This window comes from Danio rerio, chromosome 20 (assembly GCF_049306965.1).
Source record: "Danio rerio strain Tuebingen ecotype United States chromosome 20, GRCz12tu, whole genome shotgun sequence".
Classification (NCBI taxonomy): Eukaryota; Metazoa; Chordata; class Actinopteri; order Cypriniformes; family Danionidae; genus Danio; species Danio rerio.
This window is the reverse complement of record NC_133195.1, coordinates 7,613,305-7,636,242: the sequence shown is the minus strand read 5'-3', so window position 1 is coordinate 7,636,242 and position 22,938 is coordinate 7,613,305. Positions and strand designations below refer to the sequence as shown.

General features: G+C 35.5%; 1 protein-coding gene across 6 annotated transcripts in view; it reads left to right on the top strand.

The window, feature by feature from the left end:
- The window catches only part of usp24 (ubiquitin specific peptidase 24), a 746,345-nt gene that overhangs the window by 104,259 nt on the left and 619,148 nt on the right, over positions 1–22,938 (top strand). For 2 of the 6 annotated variants that reach the window (XM_073934053.1, XM_009294572.5), the window contains 15 exons: positions 72–186; positions 391–535; positions 3,862–3,981; positions 4,845–4,970; positions 5,163–5,261; positions 5,349–5,431; positions 7,100–7,241; positions 7,329–7,448; positions 9,240–9,460; positions 10,399–10,523; positions 14,343–14,460; positions 14,559–14,709; positions 16,781–16,876; positions 16,959–17,062; positions 19,608–19,721. The exons of 1 other annotated variant lie outside the window; for it this stretch is intronic. In XM_073934053.1, coding sequence (XP_073790154.1) covers positions 72–186; positions 391–535; positions 3,862–3,981; positions 4,845–4,970; positions 5,163–5,261; positions 5,349–5,431; positions 7,100–7,241; positions 7,329–7,448; positions 9,240–9,460; positions 10,399–10,523; positions 14,343–14,460; positions 14,559–14,709; positions 16,781–16,876; positions 16,959–17,062; positions 19,608–19,721 — 1,879 coding nt within the window. Of the gene's footprint in view, positions 1–71; positions 187–390; positions 1,906–2,220; positions 2,351–3,861; positions 3,982–4,844; positions 4,971–5,162; positions 5,262–5,348; positions 5,432–7,099; positions 7,242–7,328; positions 7,449–9,239; positions 9,461–10,398; positions 10,524–14,342; positions 14,485–14,558; positions 14,710–16,780; positions 16,877–16,958; positions 17,063–19,607; positions 19,722–22,938 lie in introns of those variants that run through there. 3 more of the 6 variants (XM_002665668.8, XM_005170151.6, XR_012396338.1) reach the window with 2 other exon arrangements.

Genomic DNA, 22,938 nt, shown 5'->3' with positions numbered 1-22,938 from the left:
TCATGGGAAAAAGTTTTACTGGGATGTCACAAACCATAAGGTTTAGGCCTTCTTTGTTTTTTCCCCTCCAGGTCCTTCCCTGATCCAGCAGCTGTTGGACGACTTTCTGTTCAGAGCCTCTCGAATCATCCTGAACAGTGACAGCTCCTCTAGCACTACAGCATCTATACATGACTTTCACCCCAAGTAAGAGAACATGCACACTGGTGTTGACAAAAGTCTAGATGTTTTAATACTCATATATTTGCTTTTTCTGAAGTCAACACATTTTGTATTTATACACTTTAAATAATTGTTTACTCTTTTACTCTATTTTACTCACTCATCCACTCACTTAAGTCTCTAAATCTGTGTTTAGCAGTCATGTGTGTGTATTTGTGTGTGTTTCAGGTGCAGTACAGTCAGTAGTCGTCTGGCGGCATATGAAGTGCTGGTCATGTTGGCTGACAGCTCTCTGACTAACCTGCAGCTCATCACTAAAGAGCTGCTGTCCATGCACCATCAGTCTGACCCATCTCTCAGCAAAGAATTTGACGTGAGTCTCTTCATCCGCCTCAATAAATCTCATTTGTTAATCTTGCATGAACTAGGGGTGAAATATTAAAGGTGTTCTTACAGTCTTTTTTTTTAAATAATTATAAATAATAATGGGGTGACGCAGTGGCACAGTAGGTAGTGCTGTCGCCTCACAGCAAGAAGGTCGCTGATTCGAGCCTCGGCTGGGTCAGTTGTCGTTTCTGTGTGGAGTTTGCAAGTTCTCCCTGCGTTCGCGTGGGTTTCCTCCGGGTGCTCGGGTTTACCCCACAGTTAAAAGACACGCGGTACAGGTGAATTGGGTTGGCTAAATTGTCCTTAATGTATGAGTGTGAGTGAGTGTGTGTGTGTGTGTGTGATTCCCAGCTATGGGTTGTGGCTGGAACGGCATCCGCTGCATAAAAACGTGCTGGATAAGTTGGTGGTCCATTCCACTGTGGCGACCCCGGATTAATAAAAGGACTAAGCTGAAAAGAAAATGAATTATTGAAAAAATAATAAATGCTATTATGAGAACACTATTAACTTGCATATCATTACCAGCCTATTATTTACCCTTGTGCACTGTTCAAATTTACCAATTTTTGTTATGTTAGGAATGAAAACATTCACTGAAATAAACTGCTGTAGATAAATCAGATTAATATTTTTTCAATTTGTTTGCATGAATCTGTTAATCAACCTCCATACTGATCAAAACCACTAAATGTATTAAAAATGAAAGGATTTTAGCTCTTTAATTGCCAAATTCATAAATGATGTCACTGATTTGGTGAAAAACACACACAAAATTACTTAAATAACAATGGTAGTTGTGTTCTGGATTTTTTATTTTTATTTTTTTCAGTTTTTTAACACAATCTTGGACATGTGAAAGATTAGTAACAACATTACTAATACATTACAGCAGCATAAGATTATTTTTTTTCTCCCTAATTTTCTGTTTGTGGCTGTTTTTGCCCCATTGACTTCTATTATAACTACATTTTTTTTTAATTTGCAAAGTCATGACTGCATATAATCCTGCATTTTGATTGTTGGTGGGTTTCCCTGTTGGAAGGAGGTCAGATTTGTAATTTTGACTGTTGATCATCAGTTGGCAGCATTAACCTTTTACATAGTCTTGTGGAAAAAAAAAAAAAAAACCTACCTAGGGCGTACTCTCACTTTGTACAGTTGCCTTGAACCGTGCCTCAGCATGCTGTCCCCCGACCCCTCCCGTCTCCCCCGACGGCCCGCACTAGAATTACATTTGGGCTTAAGTCATGCTTATGTCATTGATGATGCGCTGGTCAGTAAGCGCTCTCGCTTAGCACTGTGGAGATTTCTTCAGTTATATCGGTTTAGTCATTTAGTATGCAGTGACACGCAGCCAAATATTTAGCCGAACAGATCAGCCACTCTTGACGCTTATAAACGATCATAAGGTTCTCGCGCTGCACGAATTAAGAGGTTTGCTGAAGGTGCAGATGACAGGCAGTGAGGGGTTTGCGTCTTTAATAATCTATAAAAGTTTGCGTTGATTGAACAGTAAGAATAATTAATAAGTCCATATGAAACAGTCCCGTAAAAGTCATGTCTCGTCTTCAGTTTCGGGCTGAGGCGCGCTTTGCACTTACACTACAAGTGAGCCCAAGTAAACCGCACTCTTGCACACCTCTTCCAACCGAGCCAGGGCCAGCCAAGCAAACCGCGTCTGAGCCCGATTCAGAGCACTCACACATTTCAAACGATCCAGGAAACGGGCCTGGACACAGTTCGGATAGCATATTGTGAGTACGCCCTTAGCATTTTAGCTCTCAGAACTACATGGAGTAAACAAAAACAAAGACTGTATTTACACACTGGCTGCCTTTTGATATTTTAAGTTAAAATCCTGTAATTTTAGTCGTTTTGATCAGGACTGAGGTAGATTAACAGATTTATGCAAAAAATTTATTAATTTGATGCATTTTTACTGCAGTTTAATTTAGTAGATGTTTTCATACCTAAAATTGCAAAAGGGTAGTAAATTTGCAAAGTAAAAAAAAAAAAAAGGATTTTCCCAAAATATGTGTCAAAATAAGATTTGTCACCAAAAATCCTTCCACTAACTGAAACAGAAAAATTATTGCCAAATTAAGATTCAAAATCACCCCAGAGTGGATGAAAACATCCCCAACAGCACAGAAGGGTTAAGATATTGACTGTTTATTTATGATTATGAAGTACATATTATGTAAGATCTTATTCTACAGTACATTCCTAATCCTACCCAATATCACAATCTACTACCTTAATAACTATTAATAAGCAGCAAGCTAGTAGCAAGACTTGTACGTTGAAATAAAGTGTAACCTTATTTATCTAAAGGCAGAGCCACAATTTGTTCGGTAAAACCTAGTTTAATAAAAAAGCTGTACTGAAAGCTAAACTGAATTCAAAACTGATGTACATCCCAAACCGTCATCAGTTTGTGTACTGTTACACCTCCATTATGAATGTCTTTGGCAAAAAAACTTGGATCAAATTTGATCTAAATTTGTGAAAAGTTGTAGGATCAGCTGAAATGTAAAAAGCACTTACTCTGCATGGCCACTTTTTCACCAGAAAGTGAACATAAATGCAACAGACTAGGATTTACTTTCTTAGAAAACCTTCTTAAACTTTTCAGAGTAATTGTAATGTGTTGTTAATGTTTTAATAAAGTTAAAAATGCGTAGCTTTCACAGTTTTTGAGCAATCAGATTTATAAATTCAAAATTATTCAATCCTATTCTGTTTATTACAAAACGTGATCAATCCACATAATACACATTATATCTTCTTTTAAAATTCTACAATTAAATAAAATGTCTTATAAATATTAATCAATTACATATGAGTACGTTATTTTATTATCGAGGAATTCTCAATTGTTTTAAATAATATACTGCAGTAAAAACATTTTATGTCATGAGATTTCAGTTGTGAACATTTTCACTTGTTAATTGGCCGTTTCTGGTTTTAGTTAATAGTCAAGTCATTTAAAAGACCTGAAAACGGAGTTAAATGGAAAGTTGACTGGAAAGCTCTTAAATGGAAATGTATTGAGCATAATTTATACAAAAGACTAAGCTCATGCCATGCACATCTAGAATAACCACAAATTTATAACATTAGAAGGAGGTACAAAAACAAAATGTGTGAATCAGGCTTTCAAGCTCCTGTGTGTACAAATACTTGATAGGTCATGCTGTTTGTTTTGAGCCATCTTCACCTTTTTATACATCATGGAGAAAATGTCAATTCATTTTAACTTCCGGTGTGTTCTTGCATTAATTAATGTTTGTTTGTGTGTGTCGTCAGTATCTTCCTCCTGTAGACAGTCGCTCTATTTCTGGGTTTGTGGGTCTGAAGAACGGCGGTGCGACCTGCTACATGAACGCAGTGTTTCAGCAGCTCTACATGCAGCCTGGTTTGCCTGAGGTAAACTCCGGACTTTTAGCACTACTGCACAGATTTAGCATTATAATGTACGGTAAGCACACACTCTCTCCACTAGGGGACGCTCTAACCTTAAAGTAGAGACACTGAAATGGAGACTGTGGATATTGTGGTTGTTAGATTGTTTAATAGTATTATAAATAAAAAATAAATATAAATGACTAAAATACTAAAAAATGAACATGAATGTATACAAATTTAAACAAACACAATGTATTTAAATAAAGTGTTCTAAATAAATTAATAAATAAATACATAAAATAAACTAACTAAAATAACACCAAAATATTAAAAAACTATAAAATTATGTCAGTCATGCTATAAAAACTCACTAAAGAGTGTGTATAATGTTTCAATTTAGATTAATAATGCTATGCTATTTTTTTTTAAATGTTTGGTTCATCAAAGAATGACTTAAATTGCGTATTAGTTGCTCCTCAAAATATCAGAACAGCTGCTTTCAGCATGGATAATAACTGTAAAAACATAGGCATTTAAAAATAATAATCATTTCACACTGAAGAATGATAATTCAGATTCAAAAAATCATTTTTTATTTAATTCATTTTAAAAAATATATTCAACAGGAAAACTACTATTAAAATGATTATATATATATATATATATATATATATATATATATATATATATATATATATATATACATATATATGACATTTTTACTCTATTTTTATGACTCAGTGAATGAAAGAATAGTTTTTTATATATAATTTGTATTTATACTATTATTCTCCAGTATTATTATTTTTTGTGTTTGTGTGTTATCATCTTCATCATATTATATTTTCTATTTTCATATTAACCTGTGTGTGTGGGTTGTGTAGGGTGTCTTGTCAATTGAAGATGACACTGAAAACCCAGAGGAGAGTGTCTTCTGTCAGGTCCAGTCTCTGTTTGGTCACCTGATGGAGAGCAAACTGCAGTATTATGTACCCGAGAACTTCTGGAAGGTGAAGATGCACATTTCTGATCCATCGACATGCACACACTGTGTACAGAGTTTATAGAGGCCAAATATCTAAAATAATGAACAGAACATGATGATGTCAGATAATAAACTTTTATTTGTTTTTTCATTTGAGATGTGTTGAAACCCATCTATATTTAAAAATGTGCTGTAATTTTTGATTGTCCTTCCGTAGATCTTTAAGATGTGGAATAAAGAGTTATATGTACGAGAACAGCAGGATGCCTATGAGTTCTTCACCAGTCTGGTGGATCAGCTTGATGAACATCTGAAGGTACAGCTCACCTCATGTCCCCTACATAGTGCACATGTACAGTCGGAAGTGTGTTGTAATGCTACAAATGTTTTTTTGTTTTTACAGAAAATCGGCAGAGAGCAGATCTTCAAGAACACATTTCAAGGCATTTTCTCCGACCAGAAGATATGCAAAGACTGTCCACACAGGTGAGGCTGATTCAAAAATTAACACTCTGTCTCATAGTGTTGTCACCATATTAGAATTCATATCACCGATAATGATATCTTAAAAAATAATGATACACACTACCAATGTCAATGCCTTAGGAAAATACAAGCAGCATAAAAAAAAAAAAAAAAAAAACCTTTAAAACTATCTCTTAGTTTGAACAAATAAAATTTACTGGCCCTCTCTGCTGAAAAAAAGCTTAAACCAGGCTAGGCTGGTCAACCAGCATGGTTTTGGCCATTTTCACACTGGTTTCCAGCCATTTCCAGCCTGGTCTTAAGCTGGTCAGTCAAATGAACAGCTACAGTAAATCTATCTTGACCAGCCTAGGCAGGCTGGGAGCCCAGCCAAAACCAGCTATGTCCAGCTTAAACCAGGCTGGTCAAGCTTGCTTAAGCTGGTTTTAGCTGGTCAATTCCCTGACCAGCTAAGACCAGGCTGGAAATGGCCAAAAACCCTCAAAAACCAGGGTAGTCGGCCAGCTAAAACCAGCCAACCAGCCAAGACTGGTTTTAGCAGTTTTGTTTTTTTTTTGACAGGGCTTGCTGAAAAATAATTAATAGAAGACTAAAATATGTATTTTTTTGTTTGTTTTCTTATTGTTTAGACCCAAGTATCATTCTAATAAATGTTGGGATGTAGCATTCTAATCTATTTCACAAATCTTATTTTCAATATTTAGATATTGTTTTCTTATTTTTACTTTAATCTTATAAGTACAGTATTATTGAACAGAACACACTATTTGTCTAACTGATATAGTTAAAGACATTATTGAACTAGCAAATTACAGCCAACAACACAAATAAATACAAAAAATATATCTCAGTATGAAAAGGGAAATATGAAAACTGATTACGTTGTTCTGGTCGGTCTTACAATAATTTTGTCTTTTGTTATTGATTTATTTTATTGACTGGTTTCACTTTAAGATTTTTTTCCACAACGGAAAAAAAAAATGTCTCTGTTTTTTATTTTTATTTCACTGTTTACTTTAAAATTTGTTCAAACAACTATGCTTTCTCAACTAAAACTGCACATGGAGTTCACAGCATTAACTAAAATGATAAACCCTAAGAAGCTGTGGTTTACAATGAATTTATAACAGCTTAGGTGCTTTTTAATGCACAACAAGAATCGAGCTGTCAGCTTCACTGGGATCATTGATTTTATAAAACGGTTATTCTATGAGTGTAGCAAGGTTTTACAAAATAAAAAAACTAAGCAGATGAATAGTAATTATTTTAATAAAAACCTTGTTCTACCCCAAAAAATTTAGTTCCTCAGAAATCACTGTGAATGCAAACAAATTGATTGCAGAGCAACAAGGATGTAGCAACACACACTGGCACTGCAATACTGATGTGTTGAGGTCACATTGAGGTCAATGTATGATTGTTGAGTATTTACAACACTTTCAAACATGGCTCAACCAATTAGAATCAATGACTGGAAAAATAGGTTTTATATTGTAAAACAAGGCACTCGCATAAATGAACAAAATGTAACTGTGGTGTGACTGCTATCAATAGTATGGAAAAGTGCAATTTTATCATTTAAAATATTTTAGTAACATTAGGTATCGATATATCAATACACTACCGTCACAATTCATTGACCTTTGGAGGTTGTGCTGTTGTTTGCAGGTATGAGCGTGAGGAGACCTTCATGGCTCTGAATTTGGGTGTGACGTCCTGTCAGAGTCTGGAAATCTCTCTGGATCAGTTCGTCAGAGGGGAAGTGCTGGACGGCAGCAATGCGTATTACTGCGAGAAGTGTAAAGAGAAGGTACAGTCTGATGTGTTCTTATTAGTAAAGAATTGCATGGTAATCTATGCCATGTGCTCAATCTATGCCATTCTGTGTGTGTTGCAGAGGACCACTGTAAAGCGGACCTGTATAAAGTCCCTGCCCAGTGTGCTGGTCATTCACCTCATGAGATTCGGCTTTGACTGGGAGAGCGGACGCTCCATCAAATATGACGAGCAGATCAGAGTAAGCGTCCAGCATCAGCTTTGTAGTTCACATATCATGTAGTGTTGGGCGTAAATGAGTAATTAGTTCATAAATACATAGATATTTTTTATTTTTATGCCACTATTAATGATATATGGTCTCTAAGGAATTTGAAAAGTCTATTGTATTGCTTTCCAAGGTTCCATACAGTAAAAACAGTGATACTGTTACAGTTAAAATAGCGATATTTTGTTTTTCTTTAATATATATTGCGATATGAATACAGTTTCTTACAGATACCTCGGTAACACTTTAGTTTAAGGTCACAGTTAACAAGCCTTAAACTAACACTACTAGCTTGATAAACTACTAATTAACCATGTATTAATAGTTAGTAAGGTAGTAGTTGGGTTTAGGTTTTAGGGAGGATTAGATGTAGAATAAGGTCATACTTTATACTACTAATGAACACTTAATATCTTAATAATAAGCAGATAATAAGCCAGTAGTTAATAGCGTGAATTGTGACCTAAAATAAAGTGTTACCAAAATAATAAAAATATATTATATTATATTATATTATATTATATTATCATATTGCGATTAAAAAGTATAACCATAGAGCAACAAAAATGTCAAATCAACAGTTCTTTATGGTTTTCCATAGAGTCAAACAGTATTCAGGTACAGAAATTGAATAATGTAATGTAAAATAACACGTTTAGCCTTCACTGTATTAATAATTCAGACAAATTAGTCTTCATTAAAGTTACAAATCTACTTTTTTGTGCTTGAATGCTTTATACTCTCTTGAAATACCTTTAAAACACACACAAAGGATAAAGTTTTACAATCTTATAAATTCTCTGAATTTGTTGACTTCTATTTTCACAAAAGTATTTTAGAACATTAAAGTTCCTATGAAATTAAAATAAAAAGTTATAGATGTTAGCTTCACTATTGTTCGTTTTTAGGATATCTTTAAGCTAGTGCACACCAAAACAGTGACAAAATATGCGTTTAGAAGATATAAAACTAATATAAACATGTAAAGCTTATAGTTTGTCTCTTCCGCCTAAATGGATCAACGGTTTTATTCATGTCACCTCATACTTATAGTTATGCTCTATGTAGTATATGACATGCCCCACCCCCTTTAAGATGCTTCACATTTGATGCTCTTAAAGGGGAAATGAAGCACTCAGTCAAGTTTACCTTTTTTTTGTACATTGGATTTCACTTTAATGAAAATATATTAAACAAACTCGATTAATGTAACCATTTAAAGAAAACAGGGTGTTTTACTATAGATTTTAGACCTAGGGCGCTGCCATATTGGAATGTCGCTGTGTCTGATGTCAGTGGCTAATCGGGGAAAGGAACAATCATATGACTCCCTATGATTATACCTGACCATTACAAAAAATCTTTAGTGTCTAACCCTGTACTAGTCTAAAAATTTCATTCTTAATGGTCTTAAAAAAAAAAAGTTTAAAGTTCTTAAAAAGTCTTAAATCTGACTTGTTGAAACCTGCGGAAACTACACACTCACTGGCAGAGCTGTGAGGAAAAACTAAACGCTATTGGCTGTTTTTTTTTTTTTTAAAGGGGAGGGCCTACACTATGTCCCGCCCTCTTTTCACATTTTAGTTGAGATTACGTCAAACATCGAATAAACATTCACATTAAAAAGCATTCATGAGACCCATAAGAAACACTTGGTCTAATTTGCTTTCTATGCAAAATCACTTTAGTAAATTGAATTTTGATGTGTCTTTAAAAAGTGTACCTCCACTTTATTCATTTGTTTTCACTTTAACATGCTCTTAGTTCCCGTGGGTGCTGAACATGGAGCCCTACACTGTGTCAGGAATGGCCCGCCAGGATTCCAGTGCAGATCATGGAGAGAATGGGAGAGGGGGTGAGGCCGGATCCGGGGGATCACCTCGGAAGAAAGTCACCATCTCTGAGAACTACGAGCTGGTGGGAGTGGTGGTCCACAGCGGACAGGCCCATGCCGGACACTATTACTCCTTCATCAAAGACCGCCGGTGAGTGTTTTGCTGTTTGTGAGGGATTATTTCTGTTTAGTTATTGATCTGGGTCCAAAGACTACTGAGTTACAGGATTCATCAAACAATAAATTGTACAACTGATCACCTAAAAAGAAATTTAAAAATGATGTAATTTATGCACACTAGGTTGTATAATTAAATTGAATTTAAAGACAAGTAATTTTCAATAAAAAGTCTATTTATACACCTATATTTGACTTGTTTTGACACTATATAAAATATGCAGCTGAGAAATAACTAAAGATTGTAAAAAAAAGAATATTTTAGGTAGATAAAGACACTATCCATCAGCTTTGGTGGTCTAAATTTCATATACATTGGTATTTAAAATAACTCTGTAGAGCCTTGGGGGCACAAACTTGATTGGACTATGGCAAACCAATTTTCTGTTTGTTGTTGTGATTATGTATTATTAGTTATGTTAGTTTTGGGTGATTTTTGACTGACAAGAATGTTTTTAAAACTTTGACTTACCTAAACAATGATGAGTGATTAATACTTGGGTTTAATGCAAGCTAACAAACCCCTAAAGTGTGAAAAGTGGTAAAAGATTGCATCATGCATCATAATATTACAGTATTCTTGTGTTAAAGGATTCAATATGACTTGTATTTGAACGACACATTTATGAAGTTCTGCAGAGAGTCTATTTCCACAGTGCAGACTCTTTATGTACTTACTTCAACGGTTGTAATATCTAAAACATAAGCTTAATGTTTCAGGGAGTGTTTGCCCCTCCATGTGTATTTATGGGTCTCTGGAGGGCCATGCTTCTGTTTTGTATGTTTTATGAGTCTTAAAACTCTCCCAGATGCTTGGCTGTATGATGGTGTAGTTATTTTTTGAGGGAATGAAAGAATGTTTGGGTGACCATGATAAATATCTGTTAACATGCATTTTGTTTTCTTGTTTAGGGGTAGTGCACGAGGACGCTGGTATAAGTTTAACGACAATGTTGTGGAAGAGTTTGACATGAACGATGAGACTCTGGAGTACGAGTGTTTTGGGGGGGAATACAGACCCAAAGTTTATGACCAGTGTAAGTCATTCATATTTCTTTGAATCAGTGTAAATAAATGATGTCAAAAGTACATGCACTCAAGTAGCAATATAATGAGAGATCATTAGGCAACAGCATTGTCCGATCACCAGGACAAAGTCATACAATACTCTATTTAAACATGCTGTATGTAAGTTTTTGACTCTTCTAAAGTATAAAAATACCCTAATACTTTTGCAGATATTTAAAGGGTCATGACACCCCTACTTTCAGTTCAGGTCTACCTCAGAATTTTTTCAAAAGATGCATCATACTGGGCATGGAGCTCCGCGAGCAAAGGGCAGGAGTGGGCATGGCCAGCAGGGGAGAAAGAACAACTGTTGTCAGTTAGCTCACAAAATGAGACACAAACCATGAGGAGACGCATGATTTTATAGTTTACAAAGTTAAATGCAAAAAAAGAAACAGTAATTTAATCTCCTGCTACATTTCTCATTTGTATTTTCATATACAGATAACCACAATTTATATAATTATAAATATAATCGTGTTCATATAAACACTATAAATTAATTTTTTTCTCTCAATCCGTGGGTCTGTTTTTCACAGTTAGGCACTGGCAGGTCTGCTTCGCCTTCGGAAAGCCCGTGCAGTCATGAATAATTAAGAAGCTGGCTCTTCTCATAGGTTAAGAAAACTCCGCTATGAATAATAATGAGAAACTGATGCGTCATCTTTGCACTTGCAGTTTTGTGCTACGTCACCGATTTTGATCCCGCCCAAAAAATATTTTAAATCTGGAATATGAAATTAGCTGACTAAAAAGGTCAAAATTATCCAGTTTTCCCAACAATTAAAGCTGACAGGTGCTAACATTGTCTTAACTAATGTCCAACACACACAAATCTGTTAAAGTCTCAAAAAAAATTACTCAAAAGGTTTTTTTAACCTTTAAGAAACATGCCAAGTGATATTTGTTTATCAGAAAAACAAAGCTGAAGTTAGTCATTCTGTTTTGAAAAGGTGTGTTATGTGCCAGAATGTCTGTCAGCCTTAAATCAGCCTTCAGACGCAATAGGCAGGCACAACTCCTGTTGTTGTTGTCAAACTGGCAACCTGCGCTTGCGTAGAGTAAAAATGTGTTTTTAACCAGTACTACAATACTTAGTTCAATCACTTACATATTGCACATTTAAGCTGCAGGATTTTAAACGTATTTGATGTACAGTGATTTATTATTATTTTTCAAATGATTTTTATGAACATTTTGGTCTTTGTGGTTTAATAAATATCTCAGGAATGCAGTTAGATATTGTTAATCCAAAATTTAAATTTGCTGTCATTCTACTCACCTCAAGCAATCCAAGATGTACCTTGGGGTTTACACAATATTTTTAGCTAAAATCGTGGTTTTTGCTGATACAGAAAGTGCAAGTCAATGGCTGCCGGCACATTGTGAGTCTATATACAGGCAAAACAAAAATAAAATGAAACAATTAAATGTGCAAGAAACATTTTTGACAACAATTATTACCAATTTATTCAAGGGCTATTAAAGTGCACTTTATTTTCTGAAGCAAAGCTGAATTTTCTGCAGTTGTTAGTTCACTTTTAGTGTCATAGGATTGCTCATACTGTCAATCCTTTGTAAAGTCAATCCTTTGTACTTAATCAGAAATATGAAAAAAATATTTCAAGAAAACTTCATTCCACTTAAATGCAGCCTTAAGTGAAAGACTTTATTAAAATGTAAAAAAAAAAAAGTAATTATTATAAATAAAAATTTACTTCTATGCAAACTTTAATAATTTTTTTGTCTGTATTTTTATTTATTTTATTTTTGCTTTTATGCCTTTACAAATGATTAATGCTCCGTATGTGTTTTTTTAAGATTGTGGATTAATTGTCACAATAGCTATTTTAATAAATTTTTTTATCAAGGAGGAAATATACATGAATAGTAATTATAAGTGAAAATGATTTTTTTTACTGCAAGAATTTCTTAATGCACAAAAAAAAAACACGTAAATTTTATTCACGTTTTAACATCGCAGAATAAAAACAGCAAATGTACATAAAATCTGACATTTTTATCCAATGAGAAAATGTACATAAAATGCCTAACCCAAAGTTTGTCTGTACAATGATTTGTTTAAATAACGTTTGTCTGTACAATGATTTGTTTAAATAACCCCACAGAAATGATTTTATTTTGTTTGTTATTGCATCTGAAAAGTCCAAAGCAATTTATTATAGAGAACAAAAGAGGTTTCCTTGTTGTATAAATTATTTTTATTTTTAATTTTAGTAATTGACGCAGTTTCCCAGAAAGAAACACTGCTTTATTTGCTAATTATTTATGTAATATTCTAATTTTAAACAGTAAAAATTGCAGCATTGGATGAAAACACAACTATTGCAATCTTCATCACTATTCATGATCTGGCTATTATTACACTCACCAGCCACTTTATTAGGTACACCTTACTAGAACCGGGTAGACCCTTTTTGCCTTCAGAACTGCCTTAATCCTTTGTAGCATAGATTTAACAAGGTACTGTAAATATTCCTCAGAGGTTTTGGTCTATATTGACATGATAGCATCATGCATTTGCTGCAGATTTTTTGGCTGCACATGCTTGATGCGAATCTCCCGTTCCACCACATCCCAAAGGTGCTCTATTGGATTGAGGTCTGGTGACTGTGAAGGTCATTTGAGTACAGTAAATTAACATTAACGAACAGTTGGACAGTGTACCCGACACCCATGACATGTGGAGTCCTACAAGGCTCAATTCTGGCACCTCTCCTGTTCAACCTTTCTATGCTCCCTCTAAGCCAAATAATGAGAAAGAAACAAATCTCCTACCACAGCTATGCTGATGACACTCATATCTACTTAGCCTTACTGCCTAACTACTACACCCCCATTGACACCCTCTGCCAATGCATTGATAAAATGAACAGTTGGATGTGCCAAGCCTTCAGTTAAACAAAGAGAAAACTAAAGTCATGCATTTGGGAACAAAGTTGAGATTCTCAAGGCGAATGCGTACCTTGGCTTTAAGGGTCAAAAAACAAGTTCAAGAATCTTGGTGTAACTCTGGAGTCAGATCTAAGTTTCAACAGTCATGTCAAAACAGTTTGTAAATTAGCACACTACCATCTCAAAAACATTGCAAGAATTAGATGCTTTGTTTCCAGTGAGGACTTATAGAAACTTGTTCATGCTTTTATCAGCAGCATGCTTTTAACGCTGCGGCCAGGATTCTTACCAGAACCAGGAAATCAGAGCACATCACACCTGTCCTCAGTTCTTTACACTGGCTCCATAGTGTCTATAAATCACTAAATGGCCTAGGACCTCAATACATTACAGATATGCTCACTAAATACAAACCTAACAGATCACTCTGATCTTTAGGATCAAATAAACTAGAAATTCCAAGAGTTCAGTCAAAGCAGGGTGAATCTGCTTATATCAACTACGCCCCTCGCTGTTAGAATCAGCTTCCAGAAATGATCAGAGGTGCTCCAACATTAGGCACATTCAAATCGACACTAAAAACGCATCTGTTTAGCTGTGCCTTTACATAATGAGCACTGTGCTACGACCGACAGATCGCACTATTATGTCTTTCTTTTCTTTTTCATTCTTTTATAAACTGTTTTAACATTTTTATTCGTTTTTATCAGTTTATTTTTATAATTTTTATTGTTTGTTTTTATTTTATTGGATTGTACATAAAATAATTAAGTTGTCCCAAAAAAAATTGAGAATGGTGTTCTTTCAGCTCATTTTAATTAAGTAGTTTGAACAAGCAGTAAAGTAATCCTTTTTAATGTGTCATGCTATAGCAAACCCTTACCCGGATGTGCGACGACGCTACTGGAATGCCTACATGCTGTTCTACCAGCGCATCAGTGACCAGAACTCACCCGTCCTGCCCAAAAAGAGCCGTGTCAGCATCATGAGGCAAGAAGCAGAGGATCTCTCTCTGTGAGTCTTAATAGCTTCTGCATGAGAGCTTGAATGTGGACTCGGTTATTAATGTTGATAATTCTTGTTGTCAGGTCAGCACCCTCCTCTCCGGAGATCTCACCCCAGTCTTCTCCACGACCACCCAGAGCCAACAACGACCGGCTCACCCTGCTTACACGCCTGGTCAAGAAAGGAGAAAAGAAAGGTCTGTTTGTGGAGAAGATGCCCGCCAGGATCTTTCAGGTACAGATTTGAATTATTATTATTTGTTTGTTCAGGTTTTTGAGATGCTTCAATAAAATAAACAAATTGAAAATTACTTTATATATACAGTGCTCGCGTAAATGAGTACATTCCCTTCTGAAAATCCTCTTGTTTTATTAAATAGTTATGTATAGTAGAGTTTGGTCACCTGACAGCTATATGAATAAAAAATATATAATACTTTTAAATTCAATTGAGTTATTGCGAAAATTGATATGTTTCTTTAGATTTTTTCTGATTATTTTTTCCCCCAAAATATTTGAATTATTGTCAGCGTTTTTGTCATATTGATTTTAAATGAAATTATATTAAAATGTCCATACCTACAGTACACATATGCCTATAAAATGATTAATTAATATATAGATAGATTTATTTGTGCATGTTAGTTAATATTTAAAAGTTTGGTAACACGTTAGCTCAAGGATTAACTAGTGGCTTATTAGCAGGGCCAGGCAGAATCTGTGGCCATTTTTGCTTTTTCGGCACAGAATTTTATTAAAAAAAATTTGTGGATTTATGCAAAATATTTTTTGGGAGTGTTATAAAACTTAATATATGAAGTAATTATTATTTTTTTTTTTTTACTTTTATTTAATGTTTACTGTGCAAATCCAATTACTACCACTTATCTGGCAAATAAGCAAGTCTGTCATGTTATATCGCTGCTAAAAGATAATACTCTACAAACTGTTTTGTAAATAACCCATATGAGCATTTTCATATTAGTCAATAACATTACTGAAATCATTTAAAAACTCAATAACTATAAATTTACACACATTTGCACAATTAAATAAGTAGACTCCATGATGGGCTTAAAATCTGCAGATTTCTGCGTGCACAGATTCTGTGTGGGCCTACTTATTATCTACCTGTTAAGATATTGATATTTATTATTTGTATTTTGAGTTTACTCGCTTCATTCGTACATCAAAATCAGCTTCACTCGCGCGTCAAATTCACTTTACAACAGACAGGGATTCGCCTGATGGGCAGGGCTTCCGTCTGCCCGGTGACTTTAGCTTTGTTGCTAAATGTCAAACATGGATTTTATTGAGAAAATAACGGTGTTTTTGTGCTTCATGAAGGCTGAAAAACAGTGTTTATTTGTTTGGAGCCGTGTCTGAGTCCACTAGATCCTTTCAGAAGTGCACCCAACTCTGTGAGCTCATAAACTCTTTCAGAAACTTTACCTGGATGATGGAGGCTTTCAGCGGTGCTTCTAAATAAGCCGAGCCCAGTTTCATAAACTGTCGTCTGTGTGTGCTGGAGGATTTTCCCCTGGGACATCAACAACAGGCGCTACGTCATAATCAGGCCCCCACAAGAGCAAGCTCCTCATTGGTTAACGGGGCACGAATGTCCGCTGAAGTTCAGATTTTTGAACTCGAGTGATTCTCACGAAATGCTCAATTCGCGCCGCAGGATGTCTATTCACAAGTTTGCATTGACTTAACATGTAAATCACTAACGCTTGATGCTCCTTCCGTCTCTGGTGTGAACACAGCATTATTCTACATTGATAATCCTACCAAATACCTAAACCTATCTACTAGCTTAATAACTATTCATAAGCTATTCATAATCATAAAATTCAGAGTTTGAGGCAAAAGTCACAGTTAATAATTTGTTCATAGCTTAAATTGTACCATAAAAGAAACTGTGACCTAATAAATAATTTTAGAATCAGATAAATAATATATAATTAATATATTTTATTTTCAGATAATATATATATATATATATATATATATATATATATATATATATTTTTTTTTTTTTTTTTTTTTTTTTGTATCATTATTATTATTTTTTTATATAATTTTTTATTTATTTATTTTTCTTCCCCACTATAACAACGAAAAAATCATTGTACTAACTAAAATTTTCAGATACTAAAAATATGATTCACATCAAAATATATAATTAAAAAAGAGATATATTTTTGTGCTCCAGTTAATTTTTGAAGATTGTTGTTTTGAGTATTACCTTGCATTGGTATTGTTTTGGTAATGTTTGACAATGTTTGTTTTTTGGGGCTCTGCAGATGGTGAGAGATGAAAATCTGAAGTTTATGAAGAACAGAGATGTTTACAACAGCGATTATTTCAGCTTCACGTTGTCTCTGGCCTCTGTCAACGCTGTAAGCTCTCAGTATTTATTTGATTATTGTCTCTTCAATAAGCTTTGCATATTCCCTATTGTGAGATTAAATTTTTTTACAGACAAAGTTAAAGCATGCATCATATCAGGCCATGGCTAAGACCAGTCTGCAGTTGGCCGTCCAGTTCCTCCTCCACACATACCTGCGCACTAAAAAGAAACTCAGGTAAGACACTGCTTTTGTTTATATAATACAAGGTGGGCCCTGTATATGCATACACCCTAATTAAATGGGAATGGTTGGTGATATTAAGGTCCTGTTTGTGGCACACTATTATATGTGAGGGGGTAAACTTTTCAAGATGGGTGGTGACCATAATGGCCACTTTGAAGTTGGCCATCTTGGATCCAACTTTAGTTTTTTCAATAGGAAGAGAGCAAGTGTGCCGCAAGCCTGCGTTTGAGTGAAGGTCTCGGCCGTTAGATCGCCCCCTGGGGGCTGGCTGCAGTACAAGTCATAAAGCCCGCCTCCTCCGTGTTAATGAAGGAGACTTGAGCCCAAATAAAAAAAATTTTTACACTTGCAATAAAATGTAACGAAAGATGGTTCTGGTCGATTAAGGCACTGGTTATTGTGCTAAAATAGGTGCAGATCTTCATTTTTGTAAACAGTTTGTTTTTAGCAGTAATTTAATGCTGGGCGTGTCATCGTGATTGACAGCTGTGATTGACAGTTTCTCAAAGCAGCGCGTCTGAGCTTCGGCAGGAGACTGAAGTGTTATTACTCGATTTCTGTGATATTTTACCATGACAAAATGAGTTCAGCAGTAAACTATAGTTTCTGACATACATGATCCTGGTGGAACACTGTTTATTCGCTGAGGTCAGGGCTTTTTTCGGGCTATATTAGTTTGCTGATATACGCCTAACCACCCAGATGACAAAATACACTCGGACCAGTTCGGCTAGATTGTCGCCTGCCGGAGACTTACCCCTCAGAGCTCAGACTGACTACCTCTGCTGGACCTACTCCGGATGCCTGGACTCACTGCCCGATTCCAGCCCAAGTCAATCGAGCCAGATGCGGCGGCCGAGCGAGCCGGCGCTGCCGCATGCGAGGCGGAATCAGCTCGCGACGCCGCGAGTAGGTTATGCGCTGCGGCCCGGAGCTGGCACGATTGAATATATAAAACCCTCATATTTGTTAACGTTATTACATCCATTTGTGTTGATATGACAGCAAACGCATGCTGAGAAGTTCGGAGGGCGTGGTTGATTTTACATAAAGCGTTCGGTTGAAAGCTCGACTCCGCTCATTTTCGCGGCTCCTCCTCTGGCTCCATCAGACAGTCCTTCTGCGCATGTCAAGGCTCCAATTTCAGCAGTCTTTTGCGACAGTTTGTGCCCGTCAAGCAGGCGTTTTGCCCTCAAGGCCTTCAATGTGAAAAGGGGCTGTCGCGTCGTCCATATTTTTTACAGTCATTGGAAGAGAGTCATTTGACACATCAAACTTATTGGGAATTTTACAAGAAAAACAATGGTTTGCTTGATTTGAACGTAACTTTATTCTTTCATGAGTTATTTACAAGTTTCTGACCACTTACAAAATCTGTTCAATGTGCTGTTCATGGTGTTTGATTGTCAATGCAAACCTTTTTTCCTACTGTTCACACACTGATATCAACACTGCAGGAGAAATGCCAGCACAGGCTTTCAGTATCTGTAGTTTTAGGTGCTGCACATCTTGTATCTTCACACCATAGACATCAAAGACAGTGGGGCCATTCTTCTTCAATGAAAACCTCAAGGCTACTGGATATTTGAAATTGCTATATGATGATGTGTTTCCCTCTTCATGCACTGAAGCTGGCACGTTCCCAGTTTTTCCAGCAAGATGGTGCACCACCATATTATGGGTGTCAGGTCCGAGCAATCTTAGATTAGCAGTTTCCTGAAAGGTGGATTGGTCGTCCTGGGCCGGTTGAATGGCCCCCAAGGTCTCCCGATCTGACCCCCTTAGACTCTAATCTTTAGGGTCATCTGAAGGCAATTGTCTACCATTCCCATTTTATTAAGGTGTATCCATATAAATGGCCCACCCTGTACTTCAACTTAAGGGCACTACCGGTTGTCATTATTAAACTATTGACATACTATTGACAAACTATGACACAAAAAAGAACTTCTGGTGGAAAAATAAAACAAGAACCCCACCACATGACAACAATAAACGTATAAATTCTCACACAGGTGAGTGGGCTTGAAAAACCACCTGTAGAAAACACTCTCTTTCATTTCTATGACACTTTATCTGACTCTTGAACCAGTTTTGAACTGGACATGTTCTTACAATCACTCCATATCATTAAAAACTGATTTTTTTTTGAAGGTGTGCTTTACACAGGTAAGTGGGCTTAACAAACCAACCTGTAGAAAAAACTTACCCTCCCGACTCTAGCATCTAGTTCTCTAACAGTTCCGGTATTTTAATAGCTCATCTTGTGTGTATTGCCTTTTCTTTTTGAATCTCTGAATGCCTCCTTAATTGTAAGTCACTTTAGACAAAAATTTATTTTATAAATAATAATGTAAATATAAAAATGTATATACCATTTCATTCAGATAAAGTATAAAATGTATATAGATGTAGTATAATGCACCGGAAATTTGCATTAAATTTTAGCATGAGCAGAATTTTAAGTAAAATGTAAGTGTTCATCAAGTCAACAGTGTATTTGATTAGTGTGGGACTCTTGGGTCTTGTCTCTCAGGGTGGACACAGAGGAGTGGATCGCCACTGTGGAGGTTTTGTTGTCCAAGAGCAGCGAGGCTTGTCAGTGGATGGTCCAGTATCTGGTGGCACCTGAAGGACGGGAGATCATCAAGTAAGCATCAACCTCCAATGCACAAAATGCAGTCAGTGAAATCAACATTGTCTTTTACTAGTAAATGTTGAAGAAAAAGAACCAAAGCACAGTGCTACAAGTGTTATGATTATCATGCTATCGATTTGGTTCAATTTGATATCTCGGTGCATCACGGTACATTGACGTTGCTTTCCACATGGCTCTATTTTGACGATCTATGCGCATAGTTCAAAGCAAAGGGAAAAATGGAAAAATTAAGTGCTTTACTAGCGAGAAAACTGTTAAACAGAGCATCTACAGCGTGAGAATGACAGATGAGCCTCTTCATTCTTTACTTTCACTTTCACTCTCGTTGATAGGGAAACGTGTTGTACGCAGACATCCATTAGCCTATAAAAAATTAATTTTGTTTGTTAAGCGCAAAGATTTGTTTCAAAACTATCTCTAAATTCAGTTCTAATTTCCAGCAAACGAATAATTGAACAATAATAATAATAAAGTGTGGTCAAAAAACAGAGTTATATCCAAATACACATGCTATGACCCAAATGGTCTAAAACCTGACACGTGGACAAATCTAAGCTTGTTTTATTTAAACAAATATAAATATGCATATTATAAGTAATACTGCTAATAATAATAACATTATACAAAAGCAAATTGTTATGAACAAACTGGAAAAGCCCCCTGAGATGAAGAAGACATGAAAGTATGTTTTTTATATTTATGAAGGCTAGAAAATAATCATTTTTGTAATATTTTAACCCTTTAATTCCTTTTCATTTGTAAAGATATTTGCATATTGCTGTACATCCTTTGTGTATTGAACAATCTTTAAGTGAGGCACAACTAACATGCTCTGCGCTGGACTATATACCTGCTTTGATCTGGTTTATTGTGCAATCTATTATAGTTCCTCAAGATAGCAATGCGCCAGCAAAGCGCCTCAATACACCTCCTTTTTTTAGACCACGCCTATTTAAACAGCGTGCTGCAAAACGTCAAAATGACTCTTGTGCCAAGCTGAAATTAGCAGACAACATCTGCGTCGTGCATTGCGCTGGGTGTTTGATAGGGCCCACAGTTTTAAATTGTCTTTACAGCACAGCAATTCTTGTATTAAAATATATAAATATGTTTTTATACTATTTTCTAAAAATATTAGTCCTTTAATACAAACAATCAGATATATAAACTGTATCTTTAAACAACACAAGCATTTATAGCAAATTAACAAATATAAATATACTGATCGCTTTCTGAGCTTTGTCTACTGAGTTCTTTGTTATACCCCTTTGATTGGTCATGCGCTCAACAGAAAGTGCTGCGATTGGCACTTACACGCTGGCGCTCTTCGCAGCTGAGTGAGACAGATAAATTACAACGGCGATCACAGCTGATTCATGATAGACGGGGTGGAGAAAACTCTATTACTGTAACAGACGAGAGGAGAGGAAATGTAATGCCAGCAAGTAAAACCGGCCACAGTGAGAGAGAGAGAGAGAGAGAGAGAGAGAGAGAGAGAGAAATGGAGTTTACTTTCATTCTCTCAATCGCCGTGAAATAGGGCCTTCTGCTGTAAGTGTCAGTGAAAGACTGTCCAGCAAACACAAACACAGTTTCTGTGTTTTTAAGTAGTTGGAGCATTGTAAATAGTCGCGCTCGCATCCCTCGCTATAGTAAGCTACGGCGACATAGCGCATATGATATAAATGACATAATGCATAATACAATGCATAATAACCGGTCATGATTATTACTGAACCAATACCAGATTGTTCATGTCTGCATTGCGCTGCTCCGAAGAAGCAATTAATTTTGACACCCCTACTATTAAGCTCAATTTATGCTTCAGTGTCGAGTGATTGCTTGTTATCCCCTGGTGAATTCGATAGCAACTTTTCATTTTCCATTGGACTCACTTCATAATGTGATTACAGAAGAGTCAAGGAAAATTATCAAAAAAAAATTTATTTGAGCAAAATTCTAATCGTCTAATCTGATTTAATGATTTATGCTAAGCTAACACTAGAAGCTACTTTTGGAATTTGGAATTTTTGCAATTTAATGATTAATTGATTCAACTTTGTTTAAATGAAACACATAAAATTCCCTGACTTATGTGCATATCTGCCTCAGATATTATTTTATTAAAATGACAAAACTCAGCGTCATGATTATTTCTACTTTCTTAGCAGTCAAAATGACATGTCATGTATTTCAGTGTCTTCTACTTTCCCCCATGACTTTAAATGTGCATGCCTCAGTTGCCTAGCAACTTCCTGCTTTTAAAAACATAACTTTACTTTAAACAAGTCTTTCAAAAAACAGCATATTCAGTGCCTTGACAAAAGCCCCTGCTTGAGAAATTGCAAAATGAAAGTGAGTCACGGACATTCGCAGGTGGTCTAATGTAGCCCACCCATACATTTATAGGCTGTATTACCAAAAAGGTTGCATTTCTAGGGTGATGACTTGATTAAAATAAGATGAGGGACATTCAAAGCTTAATTTTGATTTGACAATATGATGTCTTGTAAGAGAATGATCAGAATGGCTGCTTTGTCAATTATAGTAGTTCCACAATTCTAGTTCAAAGTTTTCCTGCCAGACCACCGGAGAACAGCTAAATGAATTCAAAAATGGTAAAACTCAACTCTTTAGTTGTAAAATTATCCTATTTCCCAAAAAAAGAGGAGTGTTCCTTTTAATACCCACTGTTGAAGTCAGAATTCTTAGCCCCCTGAATTATTAGCCTCCCTGTTTATTTTTTTTCACCAGTGTCTGTTTAACGGAGAGAAGATTTCTTCAACACATTTCTAAACATAATATTTTTAATAACTAATTTCTAATAACTGATTTATTTTATCTTTGCCATTTCAAGACACTTCTATACAGCTTGAAATGACATTTTAAAGTCTTAACTAGGTTGATTAGGTTAACTAGGCAGGTTCGGGTAATTAGGCAAGTTTTTGTATAACGATGGTTTGTTCTGTAGACAACCAAAAACATATATAGCTTAAAGAGGCTATTAATTTTGACCTGAAAATGGTTCATAAAAAATTAAAAACTGCTTTTATTTTAGTCGAAATAAAACAAATAAGACTTTCTCCAGAAGAAAAAAATATTATCAGACATACTGTGAAAATTTCTTTGCTTTGTTGAACATCATTTGAAAAATATGAAAAAAAAAAAAAAAAGAGCTAATAATTCTGACTTCATCTGTATGCATGTG